This window comes from Lagenorhynchus albirostris, chromosome 8 (genome assembly GCF_949774975.1).
Source record: "Lagenorhynchus albirostris chromosome 8, mLagAlb1.1, whole genome shotgun sequence".
Taxonomy (NCBI): Eukaryota; Metazoa; Chordata; class Mammalia; order Artiodactyla; family Delphinidae; genus Lagenorhynchus; species Lagenorhynchus albirostris.
In genome coordinates, this window is record NC_083102.1 from 43,586,455 (window position 1) to 43,610,315 (window position 23,861).

The window sequence follows — 23,861 nt, forward strand, 5'->3', positions numbered from 1 at the left end:
AAAGTTAATAAAACTCCAAGAGTAGTTTCAATAGAAATTAGTCTCTGAATAGCAGTGATTTAGGAAACAGGAAAATACATCTAAGAGATAATCTAGAATGCATTAGTAAGAAACACAGAGACAGAAAATACAAGTGCAGTTAAGAGACTTGAACAATAGCATAAGATGTCTAACATGTATCTAATTGGATTTTCATTAAGAGATAATGGAGAGAACATGAAAGAGGCAATATTCAAAGAAATAATAGCTGAAGATTTTCCAGAATTGTTGAAAGGCACTAATCCTAAGACCAGGTTTATGCCAAATAAATTCCAAATAGGGTAAGTAAAAATAAATCCTCCCTTAGATACCCAACAGAGAAACTGCAGAACACCAAAGGCAAAGAGAATTTCTTAAAAGCAATAGAGAAAAGACAGATTAACTAGCAAAAGAATAACAGCTAGACTAAAAATTGACTTCTTAACACCAGTGGAAGCCAGAATAGAGCAGAATATTATCTTTTGTGTAGCAAGAAAAATAGCTATCAACATAACATTATATTCCCAGACTTCCTCCCATTTCCTCCAAAAAAAAAATTTAATGTTGTTACAAAGATGCCATTCACAATAGCAACCAAAGCAATTAAGTTCCTAACACTGACTCTAACTCAACTTTCAGATCTTAACTTCCTTAGGAAGGCCAAATTAAGCAATACACACCTAAAATATACCCTTGTTATCATGGCATCTTTTCCTTCATAGCACTTGTGAGTTTATACCTATTTCTATGATTATCTACTGACTGTGTATTTCCCTTTCCAAACTTAATGAAGCCATAGACTTCTATACTTAGCACCATATTGTTTACCACCATACTTGGCACATAAGTGAAAGGAAAGAAGGAAGGAAAGACACAGGGAAGATATAACAAATAAATAAACAACTAATATAGATAAAAAGTAATATTTTTACTAAAAGACATAAAAGGACAGCTAAATAAATAGTAAGACATATTATATTCCTGGATGGGAAGAATTAATATATAAACATGTCAGTTATGCACTAAAATAATCTATAGATTTGATGCAATGCCAGACAAAATTCCAGCGTGATTTTTTCATGGAACTCAATAAACTATTTTTCAAACCTGAAAGGAAAGTGTAAAAAAAGCAAGAATAACCTATAAATATTTAAAAACAAGATCAATAAAGAATGATTACTCCTCTCACATATCAAAACATACTATACATTAAATTTGTTAAATACAGTATTGGCATTCTTTATAGATACACTATTTATGGACAAATAAATCAAGAGAAAGGAATAGAGTCTAGGAGCAAATTACAGATTATACGGGAATTCAGCATATAAGAAAATTAGCATTCAAATTATAAAAAGAATATTCACAAATGGTGCTTGGACAACAGGGTATACACTTGGGAAAAAAATTAAATTAGAGCCCTACTATATACGATACTTAAAACTAAATTCCAGAAAAGTTAAGAAAACATATGAAAATATTTTAGAATCGTAGTATAGGAAAGGTCTTCATTAGAATGATACAAAGATCAGAAGCCAAAACAAAAAAGATCAAAACGTTTAACATCATAAAAAATTAAAGTATTTGTCCCATTAAGTAAATGAACAAGGTTAAAATAATCATTCACAGGACACAACCTGGGGCAAATTGCTTAATCTTGCCAAGCCTAAATTTTCTTGTGCCTGAAATGAAAATAATGACCTGATTTACAGGGTTGCTTTGAGAATTAAATGAGAAAGTTAAGGTTAAATCCTTAGCACAGTCTTAGGTGGTAGCACCTGGCAAGTGCCCAATAAATATTTTTTGCTACTATTTTAAATTATGAAAATTTAACAGATCACTTTTGCCCATTAAGTGGAGATTTTGAAATTTTTAAAAAATGATAATACATGATGTAGGCACAGATATTACACATAGCTGAGAAAAGGATATATTTGGCCCATCTCCCTGATATAAAAGTTTATAATGTGTATCAAAAGCTTTTTGTCTCAGTATCTAGTCTTAGGGTTTTTTTTTTGAAAATGTTTTTACTTTTATTGGACTATAGGGGATGGATTGAGAAATATCTCTGCAAGTTATGCCCCACTAGGAAAATGTCCATTCTCATTTTCCTGGGACAGCTTTCGGAGCTTTTTCTTTTCCTTGGAGCTGCTGCTCTTGCTGGCAGCGGCCTCTTCAGGTCCACTGCTGCGTGGCTCCTCCTTGGAAGAGAATTTCCTCTTTTTCTTGGGGACCCTCTTGTTTCCTGACTCTTCAGGGTCATTAACTGGCTCCTCTTTGGGCAAAGATTTCTTCCTCTTGGGAAGACTTCCACTGCCAGCTATCTCTTCAAGATCACTACTAACCAGCTCCTCCTTGGAAAAAGATTTCTTTTTCTTGGGTTTGGAGAAGGAGACGGATGGGTCTTCTATTCCATTCTCCTAAGGAGTCTCCAAGGGCTTTTGCTTTTGCTTCTTTTTGGGACTTTCACTTATCTCCTCAACACCCCTCTAGAGTACTACTACTGTTTTCTGAAGACGCCAGGGAAACTGCAGCCAGCCATTTCTTTTCCTTCTTCAAGCATTACTTCTCCTGTTTCTCCAGCTTCCTAGTAATCTCAGCAGCCACTTCCTCTGAACCATTACCTCCTTCATGACATCCAGATTATTTTGTGGAATCTATCCAGTCTCACAGAAGGACGGCTGCTCCTCAACTTGTTCTAGAAGCTTCTCCCCAAACACACTGGTGGGTACCTCAGAGAAGCAATCAATTCATGAGGCAAAACTGCATTTGTTTGCCAGGTATCAGGAGATGCAGCCTTTGTTCTTAGCAGCTGCTCAACCAATGAAGGTAGAGTGGAAAATGAGTCCATATTTTGGGATGTTAGCCCTTGTCTTCAGGGCTCGGGAAATGCGGTCCTTTTGCTGGGCCCAGGGAATCACTCAGACACCAGGACTGGCCATCACCCCCATAGCAGAGGCCTGTATAGGTCAGGGAGCCCTGGTCAAACATCACCATGATCCCCATAGTTTAGAATTTTAGGAAAAAAAAAAAAAGTCCTAAGATTTTAGTAGAAAAGTAACTGCTAGGGGCTGGGGATAGAGGAAATAGGGAGAGGTTGGTAAAAGGGTACAAATTTTCAACTATGTAATGAATAAGGCCTGAAGATGTAATGTAAAACATGTAGTTGATAGCACTGTACTGTATGATTAAAATTTGTTAAGAGAGTAGAACTTAGATGTCCTCACCAAAAAAAAGAGATAAATATGTGAGTTGATGGATCTGTTTGAAATGGGGGGGAAACCCTTTTTTTTGAATTTTTGAATTTTATTTTTTTTTATACAGGTTATTATTAGTTATCCATTTTATACATATTAGTGTATACATGTCAATCCCAACCTCCCAATTCATCATACCACCACCACCACCCTGTCACTGTCCCCCCTTGGTGTCCATACATTTATTCTCTACATCTGTGTCTCTATTTCTGCCCTGCAAACCAGTTCATCTGTGCCATTTTTCTAGGTTCCACACACATGCGTTAATGTACGATATTTGCTTTTCTCTTTCAGACTTACTTCACTCTGTATGACAGTCTCTAGATCCATCCATGTCTCTACAAATGACCCAATTTCGTTCCTTTTTATGGCTGAGTAATATTCCATTGTATTTATGTGCCACATCTTCTTCATCCATTCATCTGTTGCTGGGCATTTAGGTTGCTTCCATGACCTGGCTATTGTAATTAGTGCTGCAATGAACATTGGGGTGCACGTCTTTTTGAATTATGGTTTTCTCTTGGTATATGCCCAGTAGTGGGATTGCTGGGTCATATAGTAATTTTATTTTTAGTTTTTTAAGGAACCTCCATACTGTTATCCATAGTGGCTGTATCAATTTACATTCCCAGCAACAGCACAAGAGGGTTCCCCTTTCTCCACACCCTCGCCAGCATTTGTTGTTTGTAGATTTTCTGATGATGCCAATTCTAACTGGTGTGAGGTGATACCTCATTTGCATTTTGCATTTGCATTTCTCTAATAATTAGTGATGTTGAGCAGCTTTTCAGGTGCTTCTTGGCCATCTGTATGTCTTCTTTGGTGAAATGTCTATTTAGGTCTTCGGCCCATTTTTGGATTGGGTTGTTTGTTTTTTTAACATTGAGCTACATGAGCTGTTTATATATTTTGGAGATTAATCCTTTGTCTGCTGATTTGTTTGCAAATATTTTCTCCCATTCTGAGGGTTGTCTTTTCGTCTTGTTTGTAGTTTCCTTTGCTGTGCAAAAGCTTTTAAGATTCATTAGGTCCCATTTGTTTATTTTTGTTTTTGTTTCATTACTCTAGGAGGTGGATCAAAAAATATCTTGCTGGGATTTATGTCAAAGAGTGTTCTTCCTATATTTTCCTCTAAGAGTTTTACAGTGTCCAGTCTTACACTTAGGTCTCGAATCCATTTTGAGTTTAGTTTTGTGTATGGTGTTAGGGAGTGTTCTAATTTCATTCTTTTACATGTAACTGTCCAGTTTTCCCAGCACCACTTATTGAAGGGACTGTCTTTTCTCCATTGTATACCCTTGCCTCCTTTGTCATAGATTAGTGGACCATAGGTGCATGGGTTTATCTCTGGGCTTTCTATCCTGTTCCATTGATCTATATTTCTGTTTTTGTACCAGTACCATATTGTCTTGAGTACTGTAGCTTTGTAGTATAGTCTGAAGTCAGGGAGTCTGATTCCTCCAGCTCCATTTTTTTCCCTCAAGACTACTTTGGCTATTCGGTGTCTTTTGTGTCTCCATACAAATTTTAAGATTTTTTGTTCTAGTTCTGTAAAAAATGCCATTGGTAATTTGATAGGGATTGCATTGAATCTGTAGATTCCTTTGGGTAGTATAGTCATTTTTACAACACTGATTCTTCCAATCCAAGAATATGGAATATCTTTCCATCTGTTTGTATCATCTTTAATTTCTTTCATCAGTGTCTTATAGTTTTCTGCATACAGGTCTTTTGTCTCCCTAAGTAGGTTAATTCCCAGGTATTTTATTCTTTTTGTTGCAATGGTAAATGGGAGTGTTTCCTTCATTTCTCTTTCAGATTTTTCCTCATTAATGTATAGTAATGGAAGAGATTTCTGTGCATTAATTTTGTATCCTGCAACTTTACCAAATTCATTGATTAGCTCTAGTAGTTTTCCGGTATCATCTTTAGGATTCTCTACGTATAGTATCATGTCATCTGCAAACAGTGACAGTTTTACTTCTTCTTTTCCAATTAGTATTCCTTTTATTTCTTTTCCTTCTCTGATTGCCATGGCTAGGACTTCCAAAACTATGTTGAATAATAGTGGTGAGAGTGGACATCCTTGTTTTGTTCCTGATCTTAGAGGAAATGCTTTCAGTTTTTCACCATTGAGAATGATGTTTGCTGTGGGTTTGTCAGATATGGCCTTTATTATGTTGAGGTAGGTCCCTCTATGCCCACTTTCTGGAGAGATTTTATCATAAATGGGTGTTGAATTTTGTGAAAAGCTTTTTCTGCATCTATCGAGATGATCGTACAGTTTTTATTCTTCAGTTTGTTAATATAGGGTACCACAGTGATTGATTTGCATATATTGAAGAATCGTTGCATCCCTGGGATAAATCCCACTTGATCATGGTGTATGATCCTTTTAATATGTTGTTGGATTTTGTTTGCTAGTATTTTGTTGAGGATTTTTGCATCTATGTTCATCAGTGATATTGGTCTGTAATTTTCTTTTTTGTAGTATCTTTGTCTGGTTTTGGTATCAGGGTGATGGTGGCCTCATAGAATGAGTTTGGGAGTGTTCCTTCCTCTGCAATTTTTTGGAAGAGTTTGAGAAGGATGGGTGTTAGCTCTTCTCTAAATGTTTGATAGAATTCACCTGTGAAGCCATCTGGTCCTGGACTTTTGTTTGTTGGAAGATTTCTAATCACAGTTTCAATTTCATTACTTGTGATTGGTCTGTTCATATTTTCTATTTCTTCCTAGTTCAGTCTTGGAAGGTTATACCTTTTGAAGAATTTGTCCATTTCTTCCAGGTTGTCATTTTATTGGCATAGAGTTTCTTGTATGCTTTGTATTTCTGCGGTGTCTGTTGTAACTTCTTTTTCATTTCTAATTTTATTGATTTGAGTACTCTCCCTCTTTTTCTTGATGAGTCTGGCTAATGGTTTATCAATTTTGTTTATCTTCTCAAAGAACCAGCTTTTAGTTTTATTGCTCTTTGCTATTGTTTTCTTTGTTTCTATTTCATTTATTTCTTCTCTGATCTTTATGATTTCTTTCCTTCTGCTAACTTTGGGTTTTGTTTGTTCTTCTTTCTCTAGTTCCTTTAAGTGTAAGGTTAGATCATTTATTTGAGATTTTTCTTGTTTCTTGAGGTAGGCTTGTGTAGCTATAAACTTCCCTTTTATAACTGCTTTTGCTGCATCCCATAGGTTTTGGATCATTGTGTTTTCATTGTCATTTGTCTCTAGGTATTTTTTGACTTCCTCTTTGATGTCTAATGTGATCTCTTGGTTATTTAGTCACGTATTGTTTAGCCTCCATATGTTTGTGTTTTGTATGTTTTTTTCCCTGTAAGTCATTTCTAATCTCATAGTGTTGTGGTCAGAAAAGATGCTTGATATGGTTTAAATTTTCTTAAATTTACTGAGGCTTGATTTGTGACCCAAGATGTGATCTATCCTGGAGAATGTTCTATGCACACTTGAGAAGAAAGTGTAATCTGCTGTTTTTGGATGGAATGTCCTATAAATATCAGTTAAATCTATCTGGTCTATTGTGTCATTTAAAGCTTCTGTTTCCTTATTTATTTTCATTTTGGGTGATCTGTCCATTGGTGTAAGTGAGGTGTTAATGTCCTCCATTATTATTGTGTCACTGTCAATTTCCTCTTTTATAGCTGTTAGCAGTTGCCTTATGTATTGAGGTGCTACTATGTTGGGTGCATATATATTTATAATTGTTATATCTTCTTCTTGGATTGATCCCTTGATCATTATGTAGTGTCCTTCCTTGTTTCTTGTGACAGTCTTTATTTTAAAGTCTATTTTACCTGATATGAGTATTGCTACTCCAGCTTTCTTTTGATTTCCATTTGCATGGAATATCTTTTTCCATCCCCTCACTTTCAGTCTGTATGTGTCCCTAGGTCTGAAGTGGGTCTCTTATAGACAGCATATATATGGGTCTTGTTTTTGTATCCATTCAGTGATCCTGTGTCTTTCGGTTAGAGCATTTAATCCATTCGCATTTAAGGTAATTATCAATATGTATGTTCCTATGACCATTTTCTTAATATTTATGGGTTTGTTTTTGTAGGTCCTTTTCTTCTCTTGTGTTTCCCACTTAGAGAAGTTCCTTTAGCATTTGTTGTAGAGCTGGTTTGGTGGTGCTGAATTCTCTTAGCTTTTGTTTGTCTGTAAAGCTTTTGATTTCTCTGTGGAATCTGAATGAGATCCTTGTTGGGTAGAGTAATCTTGGTTGTATGTTCTTCCCTTTCATCACTTTAAATATATCATGCCACTTGAAATGGGGAGAATCCTTAAACAATGTGTACCTATATCAAATCACCTTGATATACACTTTAAATATCTTACAATTTTATATGTTAATTATACCTCAACAAAGCTAAACTAAAATAAGAAAATTTTAAAAATACAGTGGTCATAATTACCAGTATTTGAACCTCTCTCTGAGTGTCTGTTAGAATTTCTACTGTCTGTTTCTATGAGTTCAGATTTTTTTTTAGATTCCCCATAAGTGAATGCAGCATTTTGTCTTTCTCTGTCTAGCTTGTTTCACTTAGCATAATGCCCTCAACATCCATCCATGATGTCACAAATAGCAGGATTTCCTTCCTTCTCATAGCTGAATAATATTCCATTATATGTATCTACCACTTCTTCTTTATCCATTCATCTATTGATGGTTCTTAGGTTGTTCCATAACTTGGCTGTCGTGAATAATGCTGCAGTGAACATGGGAGTATAGATATTTCTTCAAACTCCTGTTTTCATTTCCTTTGGATATATAACCACAAGTGGGATTGCTGGATCATATGGTAGTTCTATTTTTAATTTTTTGAGGAGCCTTCATACTGTTTTCCATAGTAGCTGCACCAGTTTACATTCCTATCAACAATGAATAAGGGTTCTCCTTTCTCCACATCCTCACTAACATTTGTTATCTCTTGTCTTTTTTCATGATAGCCATTCTAACAGATGTGAGACAGTATCTCATTGTGGTTTTGATTTGCATTTTCCTGATAATTAGTATTACTGAGCACATTTCATGTACCTGTTGGCCATCTGGATATCTTCTTTGAGAAAATGTCTATTCAGTTCCTCTGTCCATTTTTAAATTGGATTGTTTGGGGGTTTTTTCTATTGAGTTGTATGAGTCCTTTATATATTTTGGATATTAATTCTTTATCAGATATATGATTTGCAAATATTTTCTCCCATTCCACAGGTCACCTTTTCATTTTGTTGATGGTTTCCCTTGCTGTACAGAAACTTTTTAGTTTGATGTAATCCCACCTGGTTTTGGCAGGTTTTGGGGGGTTTTTTAGGCAGTGATTATTTATTTTAAAATTTGCAACTAATCTCATGGATACATTTTTGTTATAATAATTTCAATGATATAGTCAAAGGAAAGGTCCCCCTTTGGCCCCACCCACTTTTCTTTCCAAAAAATTTATCCAAAAATGTGATAGAAATAACAAATCTGAATGGGCATCATTTTCTCAGTAATAAAAATGTATGCTAGCTACTCCTTGCTACTCAATTTTGATCATCAGGCAACTTTTCTGTGGGTACAAAATTTCTAGCATTTCTATTTCTCTTTTGATTTTTTGTGGTGCTAAAAAGTGTTTTTATTCTTTCCAGTTTTATTGATATAATATTTGAAAATTGTTAGGAGAGTAGATCCTAAGAGTTCTCATCACAAGGAAAAATATATTTTTTTTCTTTTTTCTTTTTTTTTGTATCATATGATGGATGTTAACTTACTGTGGTAATCATTTTATAGTACATGTCAGTCAGATCATTCATGCTGTATACCTTAAACTTATACAGTGTTATATGCCACTTGTTTATTTTTTCTTTGTTGTCTTTGCTTTTGGTGCCAAATCCAAAACATTATTGCCATGATCAACGTCAAGAAGATTACCCTCCATGTTTTCTTCTAGGGGTTTTATGGTTTCAGGTCTTACATTTAAGTCTTTCATCCATTTGGAGTTGATTTTTGTGTATGGTATAAGATAGGGGTCCAGTTTCATTCTTTTGTATGTGGCAACCCAGTTTTTCCGGCACCATTATTGAAGAGACTATCCTTTCCTCATTCTGTATTCTTGGTTCCTTTGTCATAAATTAATTTCTGAGTTCTCTATTCTGTTCAACTGATTTACATACCGATTTTTATGTCAATACCGTATTGTTTTGATTACTATATATTTCTAATACAGTTTGAATTCAGGAAGTATGATTTCTCCAGCTTTGATCTTTTTTTCTCAAGATTGCTTTGACTACTTGGGGTCTTCTCTGGTTCCATACAAGTTTCAGGATGACCATAGTATTTTTAAAAGCAAAATATTTTAAAGGCAAAATTTAACAGTGGTAAATCATAGAATTCTCTATAATCATTTAGAATTATATTGCAGTAGAATACTTGTTGATTTGGTAAATATTTGTGATATTGTTAAGCGAGAAAAAAGACCTTAAAAGAGTAAATACAGGGACATCCCTGGTGGCACAGTGGTTAAGAATCCGCCTGCCAACACAGGGGACACGGGTTTGATCCCTGGTCCAGGAAGATCCCACATGCTGTGGAGCAACTAAGCCCATGTGCCACAACTACTGAGCCTGAGCTCTAGAGCCTGTGAGCCACAACTACTGAGCCCACGTGCCACAACTACTGAAGCCCGCGTGCCTAGAGCCCGTGCTTCGCAACAAGAAGCCACCGCAATGAGAAGCCCACACACCACAACGAAGAGTAGCCCCCGCTCACCGCAACTAGAGCAAGCCTGCATGCAGCAACGAAGACCCAACACAGCCAAAAAATGAATAAGTAAATAAATAAATAAATGTTCCTTAAAAAAGAAAGAGTAAATACAATATGAATCTGGTTTTATGGCATAAAAACTCAAAATAAAAAGGTGAAATAAATACACTAGAATAGTCATAATGATTAGTTAGCTCTTAGTGTCAAGTAGAGATTATTTTATTTCCCTGCTCATATAAACCTCATCCAAAGTTTCCAAAATGAACATGTCACTTAAAAAAATTTTTTTTAATGGAGGAGGCAGGTATCCATCAAACTTCCCACCATTCCTGAAGCTCAGGCCCCAGCAATGATTGGCTCTTCCACAGGTATAAAGATCAAAGTTCAAGCAAACATTTTTAAAAATCCATTACCAAACATATAAATTGAACCTTGGCAAGAAGGCAAATACGTTAAAACGCTTTTGGAAAAATGATGACCTAAGTTTTAAAATTGCTGATTTATAGTCTTCCTTCCAGAAGTAGACAAAAAGCATCTATCCTTAAGCAGGCTATTCTTATTTCATGAAATAAAACAATGCCCTCTGTACATGAAATATCTCTTTATTCTTAAGGATGAGGGAGAAGGGAAGAAAAGCAAGGAGAAAACAGAGAGAAAATGCATTCACCTCATCATATACTAACTGATGCCACTTCTAGAGAAGCCCTGTTTCTACTGACTATAAAATATCCTTTGAGCCATGAAAATGCCAGATTCCTACTGATCTTGATCTTCACCAGATAAGAGTTTGAAAAAACACTAATGCTGAGTAGCCTACCTAGAAAGCCCTGATACATTTGGAATCTTTATCAATTTATTTTCACATGGTAAAAAGCCAACAAAAGTCAGAAACAAGTGATAACAACATTCTTTCTCTAGATGATGATAAAGACCTTAAAGGCCATCAAGAGTAGAATACCTGTGGTTCAAGTCCACCAGCTCCCAGACTGGGTTCAAAATTAATCAGAAGAAAATATTACATGATGACTTTTGTTGTTTAGTATCATTATCAGATTGATGTATGTTACTCTCATCTCTCCAGCCATGTGGAAAGATCCTTATGGAAGGAATAATAAGCATTCAAAAAATATTTGTCTGACTGAATCTTGGTTTTTCATTCCTGCTAATAGCTATGGTTTTTCTTCAGTAGCTTTCTGGAACTCTTCCATTACTCAAATGGGCTTTCAGTGAGAAGGTTAATTAAAATGACTGTTAAAGAATGTACTAGATAACTGTAGTACCAGAAGTGAGGAAACTCCTGCGCTCAACTTATTTGATCAAACTCTGCAAATTTTCTAGAATGTTTAGCCAACTGCCTCTATTCTCCATCATAAGATCAACAAATACAACTGTACTCCTGAGTGTAATAAAATGTAAATAATAAAGTACATGTCACAGTCAGTCCAATGGACTAGTCACCTGTGAGCTTTACTCTGAGCCTATATATCAAAGCAGAGTGAGCCAATGCAAAATGAGGTTGTCCACAATAAATTTTGGAAGCAATCTCCATGGCTAAATAAATTATGAAATACCCATATACAGAATTCTATGGGGACTTCCCTGGTGGCGCAGTGGTTAAGAATCCGCCTCCCAATACAGGAGACATGGGTTTGAGCCCTGGTCGGGGAAGATCCCACATGCCATGGAGCAACTAAGCCTGTACACCACAACTACTGAGCCTGCGTTCTAGAGCCCACGAGCCACAACTACTGAGCCCACGTGCCACAACTACTGAAGCCCACACGCCTAGAGCCCGTGCTCCACAACAAGAGAAGCCACCGCAATGAGAAGCCCATGCACCGCAACCAAGAATAGTCCCCGCTCACCACAACTAGAGGAAAGCCCGAGAGCAGCAACAAACACCCAGTGCAGCCAAAAATAAATAAATAAATAAATAAATAAATTTATAAATAAAAAGAATTCTATGAAGCCCATACAAGAATAAGGTAAGCCTATGCATTTGGACATGGAAAGATATCCATGTAAATGAAATGAGCAAATTATAGATGAACATATAGAGAGTGATCCCATTGACATAAAACAAAATAAAACAAAACCAAATATGTTTATAAATGCATTGAATAATGTATGCAATTGCAATGTTGTTCACCAAACTGTTTACCTTGAGAGAGGAGTAAAATTTCATAGGCAGCAAGGAAATAAAAAAGGGGCTTTCAGTTTTTATTCTTTTTTTAAAATATAACTATATTTATGTTTTTAATAAATATATAAAGAATTACAAATACATTCAATGATTTATAAAAAGAAAAATATTAAAAGCATTAGATAGTGTATATACCAACAGAAATTAATTATGATGTACAGTTGACCTTTGGACACAACAGGGGTTGGGGTACCGACCCTCCACACAGTCTAAACTCCGAGCCTAACTTTACAATCAATCTTCCATATCCATGGTTCCACATGAGTAGATTCAACCAAGCAAGAATTGTGTAGTACTATAGTATGTATTCATTGAAAAAAAATCCAAGTATAAGTGGACCCCTGTAGTTCAAACCCATGTTGTTCAACAGTCAACTTATATGTATGCATAAAACACAAATTCTATGCCATTAAAAATGATGTAGATTTATATTCATTGACATGGAAAGACAGTCACAATTTATAAGGCAAAATGGCCAGGAATGAACAGTATTACCCATTTTGTTTAAAGCAGCAGTCCCCAGCCTTTCTGGCACCAGGGGCCAGTTTCGTGGAAGACAATTTTTCCACGGCCGGGGGTGGGAAGTGGGGGGGGATCATTCAGGTTGGTAATGCAAGGGATGCGGGGGATGGTTCAGGCAGTAATGAGAGTGATGGGGAGCCATGGGGAGCAGCAGATGAAACTTTGCTCGCTAGCCCATGGCTCACCTCCTGCTGTGCAGTCCGGTTCCTAACAGGTTCTGAACAGGGGTTGGGGAGCCCTGGTTTAAAGTATATGTGTGTATATAGGAACTTCCCTGGTGGTCCAGTGGCTAAGGCTCCATGCTCCCAGTGCAGGGGGGGCCTGAGTTCCATCCCTGGTTGGGGAACTAGATCACGCGTGTTGCAACAAAGAGTTCCCATATGCCCCAACTAAAAAGATCCCGTGTGCCACAACTAAGACCCAGCGCAGCCAAATAAATAAGTAAATATTTAAAATAAATAAATAAAACAGGCTGCGGCCGGAAACAATAGTGGAGGAGCCTGGGCCGCGCGGATCCGCGGCGGCGCGCGAAGCCGGACGGGGCACTATGAACGAAGAGGACCAGTTTGTAAGCATTGATTTGAATGATGACAACATCTGCAGTGTTTGTAAACTGGGAACAGACAAAGAAACACTCTCCTTCTGCCACGTTTGTTTTGAGCTAAATATTGATGGAATACCAAAATCTAATCTCTTGCACACCAAATCATTAAGGGGCCATAAAGACTGCTTTGAAAAATACCATTTGATTGCAAACCAGGAGTGTCCTCGATCTAAGCTTTCAAAAAGTACTTATGAAGAAGTTAAAACCATTTTGAGTAAGAAGATAAACTGGATTGTACAATATGCACAAAATAAGGATCTGGATTCAGATTCTGAATGTTCTAAAAATCCCCAGCATCACCTGTTTAATTTCAGGCATAAGCCAGATAAAAAGTTACTCCCACAGTTTGACTCCCAAGTACCAAAGTATTCTGCAAAGTGGATAGATGGAAATGCAGGTGGCCTCTCAAACTGTACACAAAGAATATTGGAACAGAGGGAAAATACGGACTTTGGGCTTGCTGTGTTACAAGATTCAGGTGCCACTTTATGCCACAATAGTCAATTGTGGCCTCATAGTCACAACGAGGAACAGAAAAAAGAAGAGACAGTCTCTAATCCAGAGGCTAATGTCCAAACCCAGCATCCACATTACAGCAGAGAAGAATTGAATTCGATGACTCTTGGTGAGGTAAAGCAACTGAATGCAGAGCTCCGACAACAAATACAGGAAGTTTTTGAAGAGTTAGCCCACCAAGTGCAAGAAAAAGATTCTTTGGCCTCAGAGCTCCATGTCCGCCACATTGCCATCGAACAGCTTCTCAAGAACTATTCCAAGTTACCGTGTCTGCAAATGGGACGAACGGGAATGAAGTCACACCTACCCATAAACAACTGAACTCTAAACTTACACGTCCTTCCTATGGCCTGCCATTTTTTTGGCCTGCACACTTTGAAGAAGTTGAAGAAAGTTATGGTCAATTATTTTATGGTCATTAAATTTGCAAAACTTAAGGCAGTGTTTAACATCTTTGTCAAATAAAGCAGATCATTACACTCTAGTCTTCTAGGGTTAATCATTTTGGTTCATTTGGGAAATCTTTTTTCCCATAATTACTAAACAGCCCTCCCTAACTTTTACCACATGTGACTACTTAAATATACTGTTAGAGTGTGACTTTGTTAAACATGGTTTAATGTAATTCACCTGTCAGAACAACAGAAGGTTAACAAAGTTCTTAGGTTAGTCTAAACTACTAAAGATAACATTTAAGAGGTAAATGGAATTCATAATATCACCTCTTATTTATTGAGCAATATTTTAATATGAAAATTTTATATATAAAAATAGTATTTTAGGTACCTTTTCATTCTGTTTATAAATGTGTATTTGAATGGCTCTGTATATTATATTTACACTTTCATGTGTGAATGTTACCCATATTTCAGATCACTGCATTTTATTCTCTTAATAATGTTTTTACAGCTGTTATCTTATTTTCCAAAGATAAATGTATTTTGGCATAGAAATCTATCTAGTTGAATTGTTTTGACTTCTAATAACTCTTATGAAAGAGGAATTAATAACTTTTTAAAGCAAGTATACAGGAAAATAAGACATTATTTTTTTCTAACAAAAAATAAATAAATTAAATAAATAAATAAATAAATAAATAAAACATATATGTATATATAAATGAATATATAAAAGTCAATAATCACAATTAGTGATAAAATTTAACAGTAACCCACTGCATAATTGTTTTTTTATTCATTTAACTATATTCTCTAATCTGTAAGCAATTAACATAGCAGTAGAGTAATAAGGAAAAATATTCCTTAAAGCAGTTTCATTACACACACAAGAAAAGCTATATATCTAAAGTTCATGAATAAATAATTGTTAATACCATTTCTAGTCACACAAAGTAAAGTGAAAAATAAAAGAAACTGTTTGTATAACAAGAGAAAATAGCCAATTATTTCAGGTAAATTTGGTAAAGAATCTGAATTGCCCAGGTAAGCACCTCCACTTTTCTACTTCACTTTCTGTATATGTACACACAACCTCAGTTACTTTATATAATATATGCCAGTGCACAAATATTTCCATCTTCAGTCATGTGTATAACTTTAAAAGTCTAATCAATTTTATAAAGGACAAAAAATTTGCCAGTGAAGCCAAGAACTTAATTTAACATCATTCCAACAGAAGTTGCTGCATTTTAATACACCTTTATAAAACCCATAAAACAAGCATCATAATGAAAGAGAATGCCACAAAACCAACTATTAAAATGATGACTTTTAACCTTTTTAATGCACAATGGGCAGTCAACAGTTTTTTTAAATCCTGAGGCCCAAATGAACTTTAAGGTTTATAAGAGAAAACTCCACTCCCAAGTTCAAAATACTCATTGCTTAAAAGTAATAATAAATTCCCTAGTGAAACACTGGGTTCTGGTTTTAATTAGAAGTAAATGTGCTAAGATTGCCACCTCCTGCTGAAGAAAAAGTCAAGTCTTTCATGACCTACCTCAAGTGGATTTTCAAATTTTTACCTCAGATCTGAATCCTGTCTTAAAGAAAGAGGAAAGAATAGAAAAATAAATTCTCATGCAGAAAAATAAGTGATGCCACTTAAACTATCCAATGCTGCCAAATACAAAATTCTCATTTCCCAAAAAAGTAAAACATACTCTTCTTTGGATCCATGATCTGAGAGAACAGATAAAATCCCTTACTTGATGGTATTCCTCTAACAAAATATTAAAATATATTTGTCACATGTCAAATTCAAAACCAAAATATATCAGCAACGACAAAGTCAAGGAGGAAAAAAATGAGATTGCATAATAAAACCATGACTTCTATTATCGTCCATTCAAAAAAATTCATCCGATGATACAATGAATGTTGAAAAACATCAGTATTTCCTGAAAACTTAATTTTTCTCTCTTCCCTTGAGATTGCCATTATGATATTTAAACCTTGAAATTTTCAAATCTTTTAATATATATGTGTGTATATATGTATATATAAGTATATGTACATACATACACATACCTATAAATATGTACAAATATATATAACTGTATAGAATCCTGACTCTTGTCAATTTCCTCATCTGTAGAATGGGAATAATATCTACTTTGCAGGTTGTTTCAAGAACTAAATGGAAACATGTGAAGGAACCTGGGACAGTACCAGACACATAAGCAAATCTTGCAATCAAAAAAATGTTTTTCTTAGTCTTTGGAAAGACAATAGAGATTTCAAAGTTAGTAGCCTTTATTAGGAGATATCTTTAACACAAGCAAAAGAAACAACATCTGCAGCTGTCTTGTTTTTTCCCTCTTAAATCAAACACACTCTCCATCTAAGATATTTTAATAGTTTTTTACTGACTTCATATTTTGGGATGTCAGTTATACAATACCAGTAGCTTTCATTTAAAAAAAAAAATGGTTGGTCTAACAAAAATGTAAATTAATGTATGAAACACAATAGAAACTTTCCTTATAGAAAGTTCATATGCTTTAATATCAAAATAAGCCATTAGTCAATAAATCTCTAACGACTCCAAAATGAGAAAGCAAAAAGTAAAGAATGAAAACTCCTCCTCTCCTAGATAAAGTAAATAACATTCTGAACAGATTATTTGTAATTTATAAAAATATATTTGCGGGCTTCCCTGGTGGCACAGTGGTTGAGAGTCCGCCTGCCGATGCAGGGGACACGGTTTCGTGTCCCGGTCCAGGAATATCCCACATGACGCGGAGCGGCTAGGCCCGTGAGCCACGGCCGCTGAGCCTGCGCGTCCGGAGCCTGTGCTCTGCAACGGGAGAGTCCATACCAGTGAGAGGCCCGCATACCACACACACACAAAAAAATTGCTATGGTACATTCTAAAAGAAAATAATACAAACAAAAAATTAACATTTCAGCATCATCAGTAGCCACCTAAACTATCAATGCCATAATAAGATAATAAAAGAAGATTATTTCAGTTTTCCAGACAATGTCTCATTTCTCAATCTCCTCTATTTCTCCAATATACACAGCATGCATCATTCTGGAAAATTTCTAATTGTTAAATTCTGTTAAAAGTTTAAGTCAATGGGGCTTCCCTGGTGGCGCAGTGGTTGAGAGTCCTCCTGCTGATGCAGGGGACAAGGGTTCGTGCTCCAGTCCGGGAAGATCCCACATGCCGCGGAGCGGCTGGGCCCGTGCGCCATGGCTGCTGAGCCTGAGCGTCCGGAGCCTGTGCTCGGCAACGGGAGAGGCCACAACAGTGAGAGGCCCGCACACCGTAAAAAAAAAAAAAAAAAAGAAAACAAAAAAGTTTAAGTCAATGAACAAATGTTTCTCATTACAAAATTCAATAACTGTAATAGAATTATGGATTTAACATGTAAAGTCCTGAAAGCATTTTCTAAACAGATGAATTGTTTGAGAGTTACTACTTTCCTTAGGTTTGCCTACATGGAAACACATGTTTTTTCAATTATATAGCAAAGACTATGGCTTCTGTTCAAACCTAGATTTTATTGTTTATAAAATTAGAAACAGATACAAATATATATAGATATATACACACACATTTATAAACATATACACCCAGGCTATATATTATATATGAACAGTTGAAAGGTTTAGAGTGTTATATAAGAAGGTACTTTACACACGTATGAGGAAATTAATGTTAATCTCTCAAATGGATAATTCATTCATAAACAATACTTTTATAATCTCAAAGATATCCTCATAAATGCTACCACAATTATTTATACAATTCAGTCAAAATTAAGCTAAGTGAAAATACTGGTGAGCTCTAGCACCTTCATTTTTTAAAAAAATCAAGAATTGTTTATAGTCATTGTTTGCCATTTTTACCCCAAAAAGGGAGGATTCTATTTTAATCTAGTGTCTCTAAATGTTCACTAAAATCACACTGCATTTTCATCAATACTTGATTTAGAAGTTCATGTATTTCTGTTTATATTTAAATTTTAAGATTAAAGGTAATTTAAATTTTCTTCTTAATAATTTTCTGTATTTTTCCAAATTTTGTGCAAATTATATGTGGCCTTTATAATTTAAAACAGAAGTAATTTTAAAGCAATAATTAAAACATTTGAGTATGAAATGTAAATCAGAAAGCTTGGTATTGGTAACTCCCTCCGAAAAAAAATGTATAGTACTAAAGGGCTAATCTATGAATTTATGACTTTTCATGGTTTGTTCAAAAGGGACATACATATATTAAATTCTGATTCAGATCTAACTGTTGTGATAAGAGAAGAAAAGAGATGTGTAAGTTATACCTAAAATATAGTCCTTAATTTTTGTTAATATTAATCCTATAATGAGAGCAGCGGGAGTGATTTTGTCCCCCGAGTGGTTGTCACACTGGTTGGTGGAGGGTGCTACTGGTATCTAATGGGTAGAGCGCAGGATTGCTGTTAAACATCCTACAATAGCACAGGGCAGCCTCCACAACAAAGGATTATCCAGACCAAACTGTCAGCAGTGTCAAGGGTAAGAAACTCTGATGTAGAGAAAATAAATCTTTTATGTTTAAATTACAAGTCAAAATCCTAAAGACAAATAATTTTAATTCAAAAAGTTATTCCTGTTTCTTTTGAAGGACACACTAATTGCAACTTTCCAAGCATCTAAACTACTTACTTCTTTAAAACAGTTTAAAAAATAAAGCCTAAATTTTCTTTCATTCTCAATTTTAATTCTCTGTCCTCACTGCCCTCAGCATACCCCGACCCAAAATCAAGTATAACCTTGAAATAAGAGACTTGAAGATACACAAAAGTTCTTCCTCTTCGTTTTGTGAGTGTATCTTCTAGAATAAAGGAAATGAAAAGTTTCTGAATTTGGATAAAGATAATCAAATCCAGCTAATAAGATTTTTATTTCAAATTAATATTTGTTTTATTTTTAATTGTCTCAACTAAATAAAGATTGAAGGCTTTAAGGACTCGAAACAAACTACATACTGTATTAACACTCTTATCCCAGCTTTTTGATATTTATTTCATCCTGCTTTTTTTTTGATGCTGTATGTGTTTTTTTTAATTGTGGTAAAATATACATAATATAAAATTTACCATTTTAACTATTTTTAAATGTACAGTTCTGGGGCATTAAATACATCCACATTGTTACACAGTCATCACCACCATCTATCTGTAGAACTTTTTCATCTTTCCCAACTGAAACTCTGTATCCATTAAACACTAACTCCCCACCACCTCCTCTCCCAGCTCCTGGAAATCACCATTCTGTTTTCTGTCCCTAAGAATCTCACTACTCTAGGAACCTCATATAAGAGGAATCACAGAGCATTTGTCTTTTTGTGATTACCTTATTTCACTCAGCATAATGTCCCTCAAATTCATCCATGTTGTAGCATATATCAGTACCTCATTCTTTTTTATGACTGAATAATACTCCATTATATGTATATAACACATTTTGTTTACCCACTCAACTGTCATTGGACACTTGGATTGCTTCCACCTTCTGGAGGCTATTGTAAATAATGCTACTATGAACATGGGTATACAAATATTTGCTTGAGTCCCTGCTTTCACTTCTTTTGGGTGTACACCCAGAAGTGGAATTGCTGGATCATACAGTAAGTCTATGTTTAATTGTTTAAGTTTTTGAGTATTCATTCACTCTTGATAATATAAAGACATATTTTGTATGGCTCTTACACCCTCTTCTTTGTTCTGCATAATATTAGAAGTGAGAAGAGATTTCTCTAATCTTGCAGTACTTATCAATAAAAGAACTACAAGGGGTCTTCCCTGGTGGTCCAGTGGTTAAGACTTCACCTTCCAATGCCAGGGTGCAGGTTCAATCCCTGGTTGGGAAGCTAAGATCCCACATACCTCGCAGCCAAAAAACCAAAACATAAAACAGAAGCAATATAAAGACTTAAAAGAAAAAGAAAAAAATTTTTTTTAAATGACCTACAAGATATACCTGTAATGCACAAGAATGTCTAACAAAGCAGATCTGTGTATTTGTTTAAACCCTAAAGCTGACACCATCTAACAGTTAAAAATTCATTAAAAATGATCTCCTGTGGATTGACATATACACACTACCATATATAAGATAGATCACTAATAAGGACCTACTGTATAGCACAGGAAACTCTACTCAGTACTCTTGAATGACCTATATGGGAAAAGAATCTAAAAAAGAGTGGGTATATGTATATGTATAACTGACTCACTTTGCTGTACACCTGAAACTAAAACAACATTGTAAATAAACTATACTCTAATAAAAAATTTTAAAAAACAAAGAAAAAAATGATCTCCCAGGCTAATATCCAAAATTCTCCTGAAAAAAATCTCCTTTTTCTTGTTTTGTTTTGTAAGATTATTAATTATTGGTTAAATTTCTTTTTTTACCTTTTATTTTATATTGGAGTATAGCTAATGAACAAAGTTGTATTAGTTTCAGGTGTACACCAAAGTGATTCAGTTATACATATACATGTATCTGTTCTTTTTCAAGTTCTTTTTCCATTTAGTTATTACAGAATATTGAGGAGAATTCCCAGGACAAATTTTCCTCTTCTGGGGTATGAATTCTCAAAGGAATGAGTGTAAGGATAGTTTTTCAAACTGCACTGACACTCACCAATGAGAACCTATAGGTTCTCCATCTCTTTTTTCCCTTGAGAATGAAAATCATTGCCACAAAGCCAAAAGAAATTGTGTTGCAGCTTTGGTTATCCTGCGAAAGAAAAAAAGTCTGAGAACCAGTGACTATGGCAGTGTTCCCAAAATTGTTCCAGAACACATGCACGTGTATGTATATAAGATGAATTAGGATAAGTAAATCCTGTGATTCTGAATATGAATTGGAAGTACCAATATGAACCTATAATATATTTTATCTTTAAAAATTTTTATGTATTTCCTAGCTCTATCCACCAAAACAAACCAGAAGCAATAACTAACCAGGAGCAATCAACAGCATTAGTACCCAGATTGTGATCTTCAAATGCCATTTCCCACCAAGAAAAAGAAATATGCTCCTTTAAAAAAAGGACTTATTCCAGTTCTGGAAGGGGAAACATACAAGATGTGGCTGGAATATCTCATAACAGAAAGCAAAAATGCTGACAGGGACTACTGGAGCTCTGTCAAAAGGGCTCGGGAGAACCAACTTGAAAAGGTTCCCTTGGCCAAAAATGGTATGGTATTATTTTTAGCATTAATAAAAATAACAACTTCAATAAATTAAAATGCATCAAATATATAAATCCATGAGTTCATAACAATATGCAAATAACAAAAAACAACAACTAATTTGTCATCTTTGGAGGGTTCTAAGGAACAAACTCTGTATTTAGAAAACAAAAGAGAACCAAGCATTCATCCTGCCTTTCCTATATGAAATGTATCTCTGGGTAACCAAATAGTTTATAATTTATTAAAGATCTATTCTTTTAGATGTATTTACATAATAAATAAATGACAAAATCAGAATATAACACTTTGAATCTCTAATAAAATAATGATCTAAGCAATGATCATCAATGGCTATTGACAACACAAAGACAGACAACACAAAGACAGACAACCTGGCATCATGTACCTACTTATAGAAGAAGTACATAACACCAGCTGTGAAGTTTTCTTGCCAAAAAATCAAACCTGAATCTGATAAAGCTTCTAGATCTAACTACAAATTTACAAATTTGAAGGACAGAGGAACACATCTATAAGACACCGTGGGGGGCTTCCCGGATGGTGCAGTGGTTAAGAATCCGCCTGCCAATGCAGGAGATACAGGTTCTATCCCTGGCACAGGAAGATCCCACATGCCACGGAGCAACTAAGCCCGCGCACCACAACTACTGAGCCTGCGCTAGAGCTCACGTGCCACAACTACTGAAGCCCACGTGACTAGAGCCCGTGCTCCACAACAAGAAAAACCACAACAATGAGAAGCCTGCACACCACAACGAAGAGTAGCCCCCGCTCATCTCAACTAGAGAATGAGAAGGCCGGTGCACAGCAACAAAGACCCAACACAGCCAAAAAAAATAAAAACAAATAAATTTATTTAAAAAAAAAAAGACACCATGGGGATGCAATGAGCAAAAACTAGACTATGGGAATTAACAGGACAAACAATTCAATCTATTTCAACAAATAAGTTACAGAGGAGAGAGAGAGAAAGAGAGAGGGACGGAGTAGGGAGGGAGGGAGGAAGGAGAGAAGAGGGAGGAGAGAGGAAAGAGAAGAGAAGGAGAATCTAATTTTAACCTATTAATATATTTTAATGGAATAAAAAGCCAGTAAAACTTGGCATTTTAACACATTATTTTGCCACTGTACTATCAAGTTAATCCTAACTGAAAATGTGCACTGTAAGAAGGTTTTTAAAAACTTGAAATGAACTTATGCCTTTCAAATTATTATTTGCAATCACAGTCATAAATGCAACAGGCGACAGAATAGTTAAGAACTTGGTCTACAAGTCAGATCTACCCATGTCCAAACCTCAGCTCTTAATAGCTTATCACTTAATAGCTGTGTAAACTCAGGCAAGAAATTTTATTTTATAAGCATTAGTTTCCTCATCTGTATGATGAAGTTTAATCACACTGACTTGACAAGATTGTTTCGACAATTAAATAAGATACTGTATACAAAGAATTTAGCAGAATCACTCATAAAATATGCCCACTAAATGTAGTTTTTATCATAAATAATAAATGTCTCACATTAGAATTTTTAAAATATAAATGTGAACAATCACAAACTCCTATTCAAAAGTAAATACCACACTCACCACATTTACACACATGAAGACCCATTTAAGGAAACATCAAGAAAGGAGGAAAAATTAATTTTAAATATGCCTCAGCCAACCTTAAACCTATGTTAACAGATAAGAGCAAATATTTACCAAATATAAAGAGGTTAGAAAATCAAATTGACAATTGTTACTACTTGTTTTACTACAAAGTGGCACTAGCCTTTGAACCAGTAGCTATTTGCAAAATAGACTCAAATATAATAAATACTAAACATATCTTTGAGTTTTTAGGATTCTAAATAAATAGATGTCCTGTCAGGCATCACAGATGAAAAGATAAAAGAAGTTCTTGATCTCAAGGAACTCATAGTCTAGTGAAAGAAACAGACAAATAAAAAATTATAGGGCTTCCCTGGTGGCGCAGTGGTTGAGAGTCCACCCGCCGATGCAGGGGACACGGGTTCGTGCCCCAGTCCGGGAAGATCCCACATGCCGCAGAGCGGCTAGGCCCGTGAGCCATGGCCGCTGAGCCTGCGCGTCCGGAGCCTGTGCTCCGCAACGGGAGAGGCCACAGCAGGGAGAGGCCACAGCAGTGAGAGGCCCGCGTACAGCAAAAAAAAAAAAGACTAAAAAAATTATAAGACATTGTGGTAAGTGTCATGATAGAAGCACACAAAGGGTCTTATAGTTTCACATAAAAGGCATACCTAGGACTGAGGGATGAGACAAGAGGTAGGTGTAATTGGTTTCAAAGT

General features: G+C 35.4%; 2 protein-coding genes, 1 non-coding gene and 1 pseudogene across 9 annotated transcripts in view; 1 reads left to right on the forward strand and 3 right to left on the reverse strand.

The window, feature by feature from the left end:
- Positions 1-23,861, reverse strand: part of BBS9 (Bardet-Biedl syndrome 9) — a 446,338-nt gene that overhangs the window by 359,801 nt on the left and 62,676 nt on the right. The window lies entirely within an intron of this gene.
- On the reverse strand, positions 2,094-3,015 carry LOC132524931 (nucleolar protein 56-like; annotated as a pseudogene).
- LOC132525041 (small nucleolar RNA SNORD86) lies at positions 2,934-3,019 on the reverse strand. Its single transcript, XR_009542170.1, has one exon. It is a non-coding gene; the product is annotated as a small nucleolar RNA SNORD86 (small nucleolar RNA).
- Positions 13,258-14,836, forward strand: LOC132524192 (protein EURL homolog). The gene has a single exon (XM_060156032.1). The coding sequence runs from the start codon at positions 13,301-13,303 to the stop codon at positions 14,192-14,194; it is 894 nt and encodes a 297-aa protein (XP_060012015.1). The 5' UTR covers positions 13,258-13,300; the 3' UTR covers positions 14,195-14,836.